Source organism: Clupea harengus, chromosome 8 (assembly GCF_900700415.2).
Source record: "Clupea harengus chromosome 8, Ch_v2.0.2, whole genome shotgun sequence".
In the NCBI taxonomy this organism is placed as follows: domain Eukaryota; kingdom Metazoa; phylum Chordata; class Actinopteri; order Clupeiformes; family Clupeidae; genus Clupea; species Clupea harengus.
The window spans coordinates 13,756,804-13,771,535 of NC_045159.1; the positions used below are offsets into that span (position 1 = coordinate 13,756,804).

General features: G+C 42.8%; 1 protein-coding gene across 2 annotated transcripts in view; it reads right to left on the minus strand.

Annotated features, from left to right (window-relative positions):
- Window positions 1-14,732, minus strand: part of trpc5a (transient receptor potential cation channel, subfamily C, member 5a) — a 35,056-nt gene that overhangs the window by 6,874 nt on the left and 13,450 nt on the right. For both annotated transcript variants that reach the window (XM_012822965.3, XM_031571971.2), the window contains exons 3-7: window positions 10,581-11,102; window positions 6,222-6,558; window positions 3,819-3,958; window positions 2,927-3,249; window positions 154-349 (exon numbers count right to left, since the gene is read on the minus strand). In XM_012822965.3, coding sequence (XP_012678419.1) covers window positions 154-349; window positions 2,927-3,249; window positions 3,819-3,958; window positions 6,222-6,558; window positions 10,581-11,102 — 1,518 coding nt within the window. The remainder of the gene's footprint in view (window positions 1-153; window positions 350-2,926; window positions 3,250-3,818; window positions 3,959-6,221; window positions 6,559-10,580; window positions 11,103-14,732) is intronic.

Consider the following 14,732-nt stretch of genomic DNA (forward strand, 5'->3'; position numbering starts at 1 on the left):
CATTCAGAGAGATGGGGGTAATACTATCCTTATGTGAGGATCTTTAAGATATATTCAGAGAAGTCATTATCTGTATGTAGATAATGTCATTCGTTTTACAACACATGCCTTAACTGTGACGGGACATGGTATGTTGTGTCCCACACAACTTACCGCTATGAGCTGGTAGGAATTGTTCATCATGGCAATGAGCATGTTAAGTAACACCACCAGGGAGATGACATTGTAAGTGCCAAACATGGTAGCACCCACAAATTCGGTGAACTCGTGCCGTGCCTTAACGTTGGTGACGTACAGGTTGAGGAGCCCAAACACTGACCAAAAAAGTGACTGCAGTGTTTCAAACAACCTGCAGAAAATTGAGGGAGGTAGAAATCGATACAAAATTGAAAACACACGCATGACGTACATATTTTCTGCATGAACATTTTCTAGAAATACGGCAACTTTTCTTGACATTGTAAAGGTAACCCCTCCAAAAATTGTGTCATATATTAGTGCAATTTCTCTGAGAATCTGCAGGTTTGCAGTTTCTTGGTGCAGTCTACATGGTGAAATCATCTGCAAAGAAGGAGAGAGGGAAAAACAATAATGAAACGCAGAAGCCTAGCTCCAGATGTGCCTCAGCAGTTCAATAATTTAGATGGATACCCGTTAGGATAAGATAAACACGATGTGCAGATAAGATCAAGCGATGGAGGATAAGGCAGGGAGCGAACACACACTGGCTTCTAGCTAAGACTGAAATCGGTGGCTGGAACGTTCCCTTGATGAAAACAGTGCTGACATAATTTATTCAGTGAAACAGATAGAGAGGAGACAACAGAGAGGGAGAGAAACAGGGCAAAGAGAGAGTGAGAGAGACAGGACAAAAAGAGAGAGAGAGAGCAAGATGACAAGGGAAAAGACCTAACATCACTATGCTACTTTGTTCCATCAGGGTAAAGTTCAAAATGAGCTGATGCGAAAATCATGAGGAAAAAGTCTTGAACTTTACCCACAGTATGGAAGAGAAAACAGAAGGTTGGATTATCTTCTGTTATTTTTGTACTTTACCATAAACATAGAGACATGCACATTCAAGTCATTACTTTGATTTCTTAGACCTGCATTTGTTTTTCTTTCTCTCCATCTTTTTAGATAGTGCTTTAAAGTTCTACATGCATGTTTTATCATCATATTGCAGAGAAAATGATGCAATTGGAGATGAAAGAGTTCCGCGACACATGAAGGGTAACACCTGCTCAACACTACTTGTGTTTGATGTTATGGCGACTGGTGTTGGGAACATGGGTGTGCAATTCATTTCTTTGAACTAAAGTAAACACGGAATCCATTTATAACCACCAACCTCATTATTATCACTTACAGACCACGACATATATCTCATTCTGTGGTCACTTTGGGCATGTTTTTGTCTCCAGTATCAGCTACGGGGGAAGACTTAGAATTTACCCCCTAAGATTGACTTGCTGGAAAGAGAGCTGTGGACAGACATTTTTGCCAGTAGGGACTCCCCAACAGAGGAACTCTTGTTTCAGGAGGTGAGCTTCTCTTCAGCAAAGACAGAAACAGGGCAGGGGCAAGAGAATGCAGTGAAGGAGCAGGAGGAGCCCATGTAGTAGAGGGCAGGAGAAAACATAGCATATATACAGGTTTGCCTGGTTTCTGTTTCAAATGGTGGCATTGAAAGAAAACATATAATAGTACATATTTACGATTGTAGAAGATATCTGTGATTAAATAAATGAGTAAACATTGTAGTGTGTACTCCATGGCTGAACATGTGACCTATATATGCCTTTCTCACATCTTTCCTGCCACATTAGTTTGCACAGTGAGTTCCTATAAATTATTTGCTACTAAAGCAAATTACTTTATTATTTATGCAATGTTTTACATATACAGCACATTTAGCTGGGCGTGTTGCCATTTTGTTATCAAAACAAACGCGGTTTAATTTTTATTACAACCTGCTGTGCAGCCATGTAATCATATCAAAATAAAAGCATTGTAAAAACAGTATATCTTAAAGAAGAATACTGAGGACATTATTAGTTTACAAAACCTAAAGTAAGAAAAGGAAATCTGTTCCACAGCCCTTACAATGTAACTATACCATCATGCACTGTGAAACATGCTTATAATCCATGTATAACAGCTCTGTATTACTTACAGTAATTACATTCATTTGATTAATTAATTTAACTTAATTAACCTAGGTAATGTAATTTCAAAGTATCATTGTGCACCTTGTAACTCAATATATATCACAGCACCTGCAGTGTAATAATTATGGTGTAATTACATTGTGACAAAGGCTGTATTATATAAAGTGTGTCCATTGATCATCTCTCTTGAATACAGCTAAATGTTTAAACTAGAATATTCACTTGGAAAAGAAGGGTTTCCTCTCTAAATATACCCACTCCCCACCCAGAGTACTTATTTAATCTATTCACTCATTCTGTGTCCTTCTCAGTCCCTGAAATAGATAAACAAAAATAATATGACTCATGTGGGAGCAGGATATTGGATATGCCTGTACTGAAAGTATTTGACTGTGTTTCCTACTGTGCACCAATCTTACCAGGTTGAAATGATGATGAAAAAAATTATAATTGTAAATCATAAATCATAGAACTGTTGCAGATGCAGTGAAGTAAACAAACCCACTTGCCACCTGGCTACCCACATCTGAAAACAACTGAAAGCTCCCAGATTCCCTTTACCAAAGTCTCAACCATTGCCTTTGAGATATTTCTATCCAACAGCAGATGCTGGTGTCATTTCCATTTCCCAAAGGGCAGTGAAAATTTTACCAGAGCCTTGGCAGAACACCGAAATGTCAGCATAACCAAATCAGCATCCACTGCCTTTTCCCAAAAACCCATCCTATTCCAGTCTTCAAAGGCCCCGTACTCACGTCGAGAAGGCGTTGTTCTGCTTCACGCAGCGGATGCCCTTGCAGTTGTTGGGCTCGTCGGCCGCCTGCGTCTCGTAGTAGAAGTAGAGCTGGTTGAGGCCGTTGGCGAAGGCCAGCAGCACCAGGCAGTAGATGAAGAGGAACTTGAGGATGTCTAGCAGCATGCGTCCCAGCGAGATCTGCAGCGGGCCCAGGTGCGAGTTGGCCGTGAAGAGGGAGATGAGGCGCAGCGAGCTGAAGATGTTGGCGATAGCGAACAGGGCTTCAGCGATGAGCGTGGGGTGCCACATCTCCCACTCCTCACGCGGACGAGAGCTGTTGTACTTTTTTTGGGGGGGGACAAAATAGGACAGAAAAATAGGAAGATAAAGAGAGATTAATGTTAATGTTTAAAGAGATATTATGTCAGTCAGTATAGGTTTAAAACGCTCTCAGCTGTTAGTACATCATTAAAAAACAGATGGATAAGGAAAGATCCATCTCGGATTCAACCATACAAGGGAAAAGAAGGGTAAAGACAGATGATTTCAGTTGGGGTAGCTCATTAAACACACCAGCTGTTTATTAGGTTTCTTTTCCAATTTCACATTCTTTGCATTTGGCAGATGGCATAAAAACACATTGCAGTAATTTATCATTAGTAACAGTGTGTGAGTTGTTGAAATAGCTTTCATAAAAATATCATTACAATAATGCAGTAATAGGAAATTGACTGCAACACATCTAGGGTGCCGAGATTAGTAAGTAATATGTCCACATCGATTAGATTGATTAGTGATTAGTGTACATCAGACTGGGCTTTGAGGTTTATATCTTGGTCCGATAAAAGCTATCAATTAAAGTTGGTTTAGCTGCAGCTATTTTCAACCAAATGTATATTATTAGAGCTTACCTTGAAGTAAGCGACCATTTTGAGAGATATAGTGGCCAGGTAGAGTGAATTCATGGCAAAATCCATGAGGTTCCACCAATCGTGGACGTACTCGGTGAAGCCACCATCCCACATCTCTTTAATTTCTGCCCAGATGAAGCCTGTGGACCAAAGTGATTATTCACAATTACCAAAATGCTGACGCCAACAACATACAACATGCATACATGTAAATGAAATCAATTCAAGTTACACTTTATCATAAGTCTATGATATTTTTTATATATTGTTATATAGTAGGGTTGGCTTAGGGTTAGGGTTAAAATATGTAGCATCATAATATAAACATATGTAAAAAAGATTATTCTATTACCACGATAACATGACCTAAGGTGTAGAGGCTGTACCCCAGAGAGAAGAAGAGAGAGCAGAGAGAAGACCATCTCACGGTTCTTTTTGTGACTTACATTTCTAATTTATTACGCATTGATGCATCAGTGATGCAAAAGGCTCTACATGATTCAACAGCCTCACCCTAGCTAGTGTTACAGTAGCGACTGGCACACACACTCTGTAATCCACATCCATCCATCTCACTTGATATACCTGCCATACACTAGAATATGTCATTCTAGCAACATTTGTCTAGCCCAGTGCATATATTTTGACATCTTGGGCTCTTATCCCGCCCCCACGCCTCAAGTCTGTTTCATATTAACACACATTACATTGCACATTGCACATTCACATTCACATTGCACTCCTGTCTTGCATTTTGCATTTTACTGTTTACTTTACTTCTTTATATATATTTTTAATATATTTTGATCTTATATATTGTGTTTTCTTTCTTCTTATTTGTAGTACTTTTTCTTATGTGTAGTAACTTATTGTGTTTTTATGTTTAATGTTTATGTATGCACCTATACACCAGACAGTGTTGTGCATGAACGCGTTCAAAAGAACGCGTTCATTGAACACGTTCATTTTTATGAGAACGATGAACTGAACGCAACTTCATGACAAATAATGAATTTGAACGGTGAACACGTTCATATTATCGGAGGTCTAGCTAAAACATTACGGAATGTTTTCCTTCTAGCCTACTGAGGAAAGACGCTGTCTAAATCCAATGCTTGTACCATGTCGTTGCTCAGTACCTGTCGTTAAATTGCCCAGACAGACCATGTTTCGGTAAATGACCATATTTGGTAATTGCGTTGGTCATGTGACTCCACTTCTCACGGTGCAATGTTTTGATATCGCCTCACGGCATATTTAGATGGAGTAGCAGTTCACTTCGGGCATATTTTCACATAATTGAACGTTGCACTTTGTTGAAGTTGTGTGCGTCCATGTACACGTGAGTTTGACTTTGTAGCCTACCTTGTCATTATGTGTTTGTTATAGTTTAGCTTTCTCATAATTGTTACGAGCACTGTCACTTAATTAATCTAGCATGATGCACTGTTCGTGAACTCGCTTAGCATAAGCTGCTAATGTACAAATACGAGTGTTACAGGGTTTACCTATGCTAACTTTTGAGCGGTCTTTCATTTAGTGTACATGCCCTTGTTGATCTGAGATTAAGCCAGTAGCATGGCATTGCTGAAGAGGTTAAATGATTACCTTTAGTTCCCTGTATAATTCATTATTTAAATAGTAGGCTACTACAGGGCTGTGTATTAATGTATATTTTCTGTTTGTAGTTTACTTTCACTCACACACACACACACACACATACAAACATACACCCACCTACAATTTATCCCATTCATTGTTGTTAATGCAATACAAAGAGTGAAGAATCAAACTGAATATCCAAGTCTCCATTCTTTTCCATTCTAATCGGATGACTCTCAGTGATTACACATTTCCCGAACCCCCTCTATAACAGTCCGTATAATTTCTGCGATACCTAAACCAACTAACTCGACTTCGCCCTACATTACCCATGAATCATCGCACACACATGTATACCAAACAAGCAACGTATTCCAAGGCAACAGCTCTGGGTGTCAATATAAAAATGGCAAGTGAAAGCGAAAACAGAGACGCAGACTCAGCGAGTAGGCCTACATCCGATCCACCTTATTATTATGTGCGGGATTTTTACACACTGTCTGATAAAGTTTCCGACAGTAAAAATGATGTCCTCCTGAAAAATTTGCAATAATTAAAAAAAAAAAATGAAAATGAACTGAACTATGAACTAGTTCAGAATTTAAATGGTGAACTATGAACGTGAACGATTCATGTTTACTTGTATGAACTGAACTTTGAACTAGTTCATGAGAGGTGTGAACGTGCACAACACTGACACCAGAGCAAATTCCAGGTAGGTGTAAACCTACTTGGCAATAAATACAATTCTGATTCTGATTCTGATTTTGACATCTATCCATGTAAAGCATCCTCTCTTACCCAGCACCCAGGGCAGGATCATCCACTCCACGATGGTGGGAGGAGGGCCCTGCACGTGCAGATCGGTGCGGACGATGTGCTGGGAGGCGAGCAGCAGGAGGAAGAGGAAGGTGAGGTAGGAGGCGGTGTGGCAGATAAACTTGATGAAGGGTTTCTTGATGAAGAGGCCCAGCGGGCTCTTTGGCGCCAGCAAGTACACCAGGGAGAAGACGGGGAAGAGGAGCCCGATGACGAAGCAGGTGACCAGTTTGACCACCCAGTGGCGGCGGCGCCAGCCCGGGAAGCCGTCGTACCACAGGGTGGCCAGCAGCTGCTGGCAGTTGGGCTGAGCCACGAACTGTAGAGGGGCGAGAGAGGGGAGGAGAGGATGCGGCAAAGGCAAACAATGTCACCAAAACATTCAACGCTCGGCTCAAACATCCTGTTCATCTGAGGTCATTCCATTTCCTAGGATGCCAGGTCTGTTTTTTTCCTTTTTTGTTTTTTTCTCTCCAGGTTTTTGGAACAAACCGCAATGTCATAAAGGCATTTCACTTGCATTTAAAATATGCAGGAGACGGTAAACCTTTCTGCTATTCCTCCCTGCCTTGTGCCCTGTGGCGCATGCATCATTTCCATCAGGAATTTGAACTGCGACCCAAACTGTGAATCGCCTCTCCTCGTGAAACGCCTTTCCAAGTGTGTGATAAATGAGCATAAGCCATTAAGCCTTGTTCTAGACTAAATTGCATTTTGATTGTTTTTTTTTTCCCCCTTTGCAAGTCAAATGCAGGCCTGACTGACTGGTCATTTCCAGTTCATTTGCCACTGAGACTCTTTCAGTGTCAAAAATGCTCTTGTGCCCTTTACGGCTGCTTTGGTTTCTCCTACCAGGAACCAAATGAAAGGCCCGAGTAGGGAATTTCTAGATAGAGGTAGAGAGAAATGAATTCTTAAATTAAAATAGATGATCAAACCATATTTAAGTCATCACTCAGAAAATGGGAGAGTCGTTATTCGTATACAACACATGCGATCCGTCCTTGTGAGATCATCAAGATGCTGCCCTTGCGAATTCAATTTGTGAGAAAAAAGACCTGTTAAAATCATCACCACAGCATCCCCGCACTGCAGTGCCTGCCCACAAAGCTTCTTATCCGCATGGGCGAATGATCCGCTGCTGGGGATAAAGCACCCGTCAAGGGGATTTTGCCCTGTGAGGTTTTTTACTCCACTCGAAAGAGGTAAGAACTGGCTGCGCAAGGTGTGAGACTAAATCACAACCCAGGAATAAGAAAAAAACTGAAATTTACTTTGCAAATCAAAATTAATTTTGTTTGATTCTTTTCTTTTTTGAGGGAGGGATGCAAACAAGAAAAGCCCCGAAAATACAGTCGAAGAGATGGCTCAATAACTTACTCACTGCTCTAGATAATAAACCACTACTGCAGGTGAAGCGGCTGTTCCTAAAAAAAAAAACGTATTTCCGATAGCAACACTCCTACAATCTGCCTCCGGGGTGTTTTTGCACTCCGCCCAGTGGAGAGCCTCGCCAGGGCCCTCGCAGAGCACGGATGATGGGGAAACTACAAGGTTTGTGGTGGGTAGTGCAACTCAGCAGCAGGATATCTGCATTTTATAACACTCTCACAAAGGCCAAAATAAGCACCGGGCAACTTCAGATATTTGTGTTCTCAGTGAGTGAAAGGCTGAGCAAGGATGGGTTTTTGGTCTCTCGCTGCTTTGGTGTGTACACACAAACATGCACACACAAACACACACACACACAGATTTACTCATGTATCAGCATCAGTAGTGTTCCTTAGGCATTTTGCCTTGCTGTGCACTGAAGTCCTGATGGAATCTTCGAGGGCTGTTTCATCCAGTACCTATTTGTGTTTCCTCCTGGATTTCTCCAAGCATATTCAGGATAGAAGTAATAACCGTCTAATATTTCCTTTGTTGCAATAGTACCTCTGACTAGAGTTCACATGAAAGAGAACATGTCGAAAGCAAACTGAATGCTTCATGATACTCGCGAGAGCAGTGACTTTCTGTGCCAAGACACCACCCCCACCACAATCCCCTGCCTCACAGCACACACATGACATTCAACAAGACCTACCCCTTGGGAACGAACGGGAGACGGCGCAGATCCAAACAAATGCTGTCTCTTTCGTCCCTGCCCCCATGCACATGTCACTACTGAGATGCACCGATCAAAACACAAGATGACATATGCAAGGCGACCCCTATGGACGCCCAATCCCCAAATGTATTTGCTCGAGTCTCTAAGTAGCACCAAGAGGGCCCTGTCTGTCTGAATCCTCCCCTTCCTGTGTCATGTCTAAATAAGAGGAGACAATAGCCTGGCTGTGCCTCGTCTTTCTATCCTTCGCTTTGAGGGAAATAAAGAGAAAAGAATAGATGGGCGCGCAAGCCATGCATGTAAAAGTGTCTGTGAGATTATAAATGCATATGGATGAGGTGAATCCACAGGCTTTTAAATACTTCACAAACAGCGCCATGCCATTATGAGAACGCTTGTCCTTTGGAACGGCACAACTACCACATCCCAAACACTGAGCCCTTATTCCCGTCTGCTTCAATATTTAACGCTGTCCTCGTGTTAGTCAAGTTTAACCCTGCTCTTGTCGCTCTCTTTCTGTCTCTTTTTCTCCATCACTATCTCTCCCTCCCTCTCCTTTTATCTCCATCTCCACTGCTCTTTCGCCTCTCCCCCTCTGTCTGTCCTTCCCTCTCTAGCTCACTGCCATTAAACCACGCTTTTCCATGTGTGTGGTACATGCACATGCCCACGGCACAGGTTGAAGCGTTATTTGGTTTACTGTTCACAGGAACTCGCAAAGGTACATTCTGCTTATGTCTAAATGAACACCTACATCCTACCCTGCTGTTTTTTTGTCATGGTTCATTTCACAGTTCCAAGTAGAATCAAATTTATGTAGCAAAGCGCTAATTGGGGAGGCGAGAGAATATAAAATGCTCATAAAAAGCAGTTGTTCATGTTCTTGACAGTCACAGGGCCCGTGGTAGCAGCCGCTGCTTTTACTGTTATATAGTAACTCATTTAATTACTTAAGGAAAAAGGCTTTCTGTGCTGGAATTAAAAAGGTAAACACAGGAAGTAACGGCCCATAAATAAACAACCCCCCAAGAATACCAGTTCTCTGGAACACAATTCCACAAGGTAGTTGGCTGCAGTAATCAACTGCCATTCAGCCACAATCTTGTGTTAAGCTGGGCCATCTGAAACGAGTGCTTTTGAATGATTGGGTGAACTTGGCAGGTACCACTGACCATACGGCACCCAAATTCCTCATGAAGGGAGCAACATCGATTGCTCTGCAGCTCTGCTCACATGTGCCGCTCCTGCGCGCTCCTCTGTGGGATTTTTTTTTCTTTTTCTTTCCATCAGACTCTTCAAAGAGGTCTCACAAAAGAAAAGGGTGAGATGCAAGCACAGGGAGATGAAGAGCTACCGCGAGAATGGATACCGCCTTTAGCCAACGAAAAAAAAAAAAGCCGTCTCCACATTCTCAATTCTGACTCCAGATTGAGATGAAGCGCAGGAATTTCAACACCAGCAGGTTCCGTCCGCCTGTCAAAATTCCATTGCATAAGCATCCCGCCCCGAGCATCCGTGGCCCCTTTCCTATGGCAGGATTGGAGGGGACTCATATGCTCCAATCCAACCATCCACCTGCACATGCTCAACCAGCACACACAAGTGCTGCCTGTTTGCTTGTGGAGAGTGGATATGATCTCACTCTTAATGACAAGCGATCCCATTAACGTACTGCAGAAAGCACGGACTCTGTCCAGAGAGCCTCTCAGCGAGTGTTGAGCAACAAAACAACTCTCCATCTGCCTCTCCCTTACCATTCAGACTCACAGTACCTGCCAGACAATGCTTGTCATCTGCTCCGAGGGGAGCTGTAAAGAGCAACATCGCACCTGTGAAATGTCAGTCACCGCGGCGCCTTGCAAGTCACCAGGGACCCATTTCCTATCGAGGGCCCTGTCTGTGCTGTGTGGATCATCACAGATAGAGGGCGGAGGTGTGGAGGGTTGTTGTTGGATGGGAAATGCATGCATGGGTCAATGTTGTTAAGCTAATATTCTTGGCAAAATTATCCATTGTCTATTTCATATAGATAAGAATGCAATTTGTGAGGTGAGGTTATATGTGCTAGAATATAAAATAATCGTATCCCTCAGATTAGGTAGATTTAGACAAGCTACAATTATAGTAACTCTTAATCCACGTAATAGTGGGGTCAAATCCCAGTTCTATCAAAAGTAAGATCCCTGAATTTTATGTTGGCACAGCCCCACTGTCCAAAACGCGACACCCACCTCCTTCTGGTGGTACTTGATGGCCAGCTTGAGCTTGGCCAAGTCGCGGCACTCGCGCGGGTCCAGCTCCTCGCTGTGGTCGTCGCGGTGGTTGAGGATGATCTCCAGCTCGCGCGAGCTGCGCGCCTGGTCCAGCAGGTCCTTGGCGAAGAGCTTGCACTGGTGCGACAGCTCCTCGTACTCTTGCCGGAACTCATTCTCCACCTTGCTCAGCTCCTTGAGCTCCCAGCCCAGGCGGAAGGCGGTGAGGATGGGGTCCTCGCTGGAGAGCGCGATGAGCGACGGCGAGGCCAGCGTCTTGTAGATGTTGAGGCGGGAGCGCGAGTGGCGCAGGCTGTCCACCTCCGAGCTGGACACGCACTCCACGCAGTCGCAGCGGATCTGGTGCGGCCGCGGCACCGTCACCTTGCGCTGCACCAGCAACTTGATGATCTCGTAGTTGTTGGTGTGCGCCGCCAGCATGATGGGCGTGATGTCTGGCGTGAACTCGGAGAACTGCGAGTCCATCATCATGGAGGGCACCTGGGCATAGGAGGGGAGAGGAAAGGAGAGGATGAAGGTGGGATGAGTGAGAGGAAGGTATTGGAGGCACTGTGAGATGATGCATCATTTGGGATCAATACCCTGATTCAACACACAGCACTGCATTTTGATGTATGCAACATAAAAACATCCATCCTATAGAAAACAGGTAGAAAAATATGCCCGCATATTTAGGGCACAGGAAGGCTGAGTACCACCATAACAGCATTTCTTATTGGTCCCCAAATGAAACGGAAAAAAAAGGTGAATAGTGAACACATCTGTGCTTTGATGTCAGCAAAATGTTATAATGGAATTTCACCATGGTGTGAGATTCATATCACTGATCAACAATAGAAATTCAGTCATAACTTTCTGTATATAGATTTGATCAAATAATCAGAAAGCCAACAATTTACTCCCCTCCCTTTGGAGGGGATTTTGTCATAAATTTCTGAGCCGCATGGGAGTTTTGGCAAAGCCTGACACCATTAATCGCATTATGGAGCTGAGTTAAATGTATGTATCGTCCCACAGCACTCCTGCTCACCATACAATCTCTATCTCAACCGAATAGTATTGACAGACAGACTGAAAAACCCGGTTCATTGACACAGGTTTTTTTACTGAGTCGAATCGGGTGGCAACAGCAATATAATCAGTCCTTTTCAAATTTATATCATTCTTCTTTTGTCTATCTCAATATGGCATAAATACATTGCCTGAGCTATTAAAATAGCGAGTACATATGTTTCATGGTATTCATAGTCTCCTGGTTCACTAGCATCTCTGCTGCCTTGGTGGTATTGCTCTACATACTGGAGTATGATTCAAAACACTGTATCATAGTGCACAGCACAACACTCTGTGAATGCTGGTTCCAGCAGGTTTTGAGCTGATCCCGTATGAACCGATGCCACTGTGCTGTTTTAGTGCATCCAGAAGATTCTGCTCAAAAGCCTACATATTAGTGATAGACTTGTGCTATTTGATGTACAAGTCATATCCACTTTGTAGTCTTTTGTCTAGGTTCACTGTTAATTTATGCAATGCATGCTGTAAATAAATAGCATGGAAATCGGCTATTGAGTGAGTGGCTTGGTTACAGTAGGCTACTCACTTGCTGAATGTCCGATAGACATGGATTTAAAATCAACCGATTCCAGAAGCAATTTAAATATTTTAGTGCATTGAGGAGATTTTGTTCATGATCAGCTGTACAAATGAATGGTTGATTCGGATTAAGGCTGTTTGATAAAGTCACAGCATTCGTGTACATTTCTGTAGGAAGACTGTTGTCGGTTCTCAGCAGGCCTGAGTCAGATAAACATGGACATAAAACCAACCAATCCCATAACCCATTGTGATACCATAGTGCATATAGAACCTTCTGCTCATGAAAACCTGTACAGTGATGGGAAGTGCTCTTTGATACACAAGTCACAACATTTATGTAATTTATGTGGACTGTTGTTTGAACTATATTCATGCCACAAATAAGCTAGTGGCACAGGAGTGTGTCTCGTTTACTCTGTACGAGCTTGCCGAATGTAATGCTGCAGTTCTTGGCAGGTTTGAGTCAGACAGACTGTGAAGTCAACTGGTCCCATAAGCCGTTGCGATGTTTTAGAAGTGCACTGTGAAGAGTCTGCCAATGCGGTGTACAAACTAGCAATGATATTTCATATTAGTCTTCATCCTAGTGATGTGACTCTAAATGAGCTATGAATTTCTAATTTATGAATGTAGTTGGAGGGACTACTGTAGGCTACATAAAACTAAGAATAGCACTTTTGGTGGAGAGATTAGCATAGTTTATTTGAACACTATAACCCAACCCCACTGTGACCGACTCTGACCGACTCTGTGACTGACCGGTTCTTAAGGCTGACCATGCGGACCAACCGGTTTGCCACACTGAAGCGGAATGCCATTACTATTATTGTTCATCACGGTAGTGATCTCTGGTTTGCCTCTGAAAGGCATGGAAAGAGGTGGAATACAGAGAGGTACAAGAGGACGTCCTTCTTAAATTTATTTAGGAAAAACAGCTGTTAAAATGCCAGACATCCTCTCCTTTCTCTCTCCTAAAATCAACCTTGAGTTCTTCTGGCCCACTCGTATTTTGAATGCAACCTAATCATTTTAGGAAATTGTCAAGCGTGTGTGTGTGTGTGTGTGTGTGTGTGTGTGTGTTGTGTGTGTGCGTGTGTGTTTGTGTGTGTGTGTGTGTGTGTGTGTGTGTGTGTGTGTGTGTGTGCATGCGTGCTTGCGTGCGTGTGTGTGTACTAAGAGGAGATACACGCTCAATAGACCGTATGCGACAGAACACAGCACACAAAAACCCATCAATAACACACCAGTGTGCATACATATTTATGCATTGTTATCAAGTATGACCATCTCATTGTAGGGCCTATTTTCAGAATTGTCCTGGAAATACGACCCTGGTGATGCATGTTGTGTACAGTGTAATATGCTGTAATATGCATACAAAACACTAATTCAATGCGTAAGTGAACTATTATTAATGATCTTCACAGGGATGGTGAGTGCTGTTATCAGACATGGTAGGTTAAAAAACTAAGATTTTTTAACCAGCGAGGGCGAGGAAAATTACAGTCCATTATTTTGATAAACTTCACACATCGTAACAATCACATATCACAAGACAAGCTGAGCAGGGCATTTTTCTGTGTGTGGTAGCAACAGAATAAAATATGTGCATTTTTTTTCCTTCCTCTTCCCCGCGCCACTTCAAAGCAGCCAAAAGTGTGAGCTGTGTTTCTGCTGCATCGCTCACCGAACAAATGCATTTTCAGGAAGTCTGCCATGGGCGCCTCGCATATCCAAGAGAGGAAACGAAAGGGGGGTGTGGGGGGAGAGGGAGAAAGAATCGATTAGCGCAGACCTTTGCAGTCAATGCTCGCCGTTTCGTTCGTGCGCACATTAAAGGCCCAGCTCTGACCCAGCGCAAGAGAGCAGAGGACTGTATTCAGGGGGACTGATAGAGCCGAAATCACATCAAGTGTACAGAGGCCGGCATTACGATCAATCTCATGAATATGACAAAAATGTCAGTTGGGCCGTTTATCAGAGAATGGAAGCAAGCAGGTCATAGCTGGTGTTGTAGCACAAGAAAAGGTTGGACCACAGAGAGGGGTCTCATAAGATCGACCTTCAGATACCATGACTCCTAATTTACTGACTTAAAATAAAAAGAGACAGCGAAATAGAGTGAATTCGGTAGGCCCTGTTTTGATTTCTCCTGTTTATGCATATATTTCTGGAGAAAATGTCCAACAAATTCTGCTTTTCAGTTCTTTAAAAAAATATATTGCACACTTCAAACCTGATTCACAATACTTCATCTTAAATCAAACATGATACTCAACAATGGCATCATCCATCAGCCATCACCTTAGCAGGTTGTATAGTGGCAAAGCAGACCCTTTTAAACACTCAATACACACTAATACAGTCAGTTAAAACAATGACAACACAGTATCAGCCAACGGCCACAACTAACAGGGGTGCAGAGCTTTAGAGACACTGGCCTTGTCCATTTATAATTAACTACAATGCAGTAAGTATTCAGTGACGTTAAGAGTAAGGGCCACAGTCTGAAGG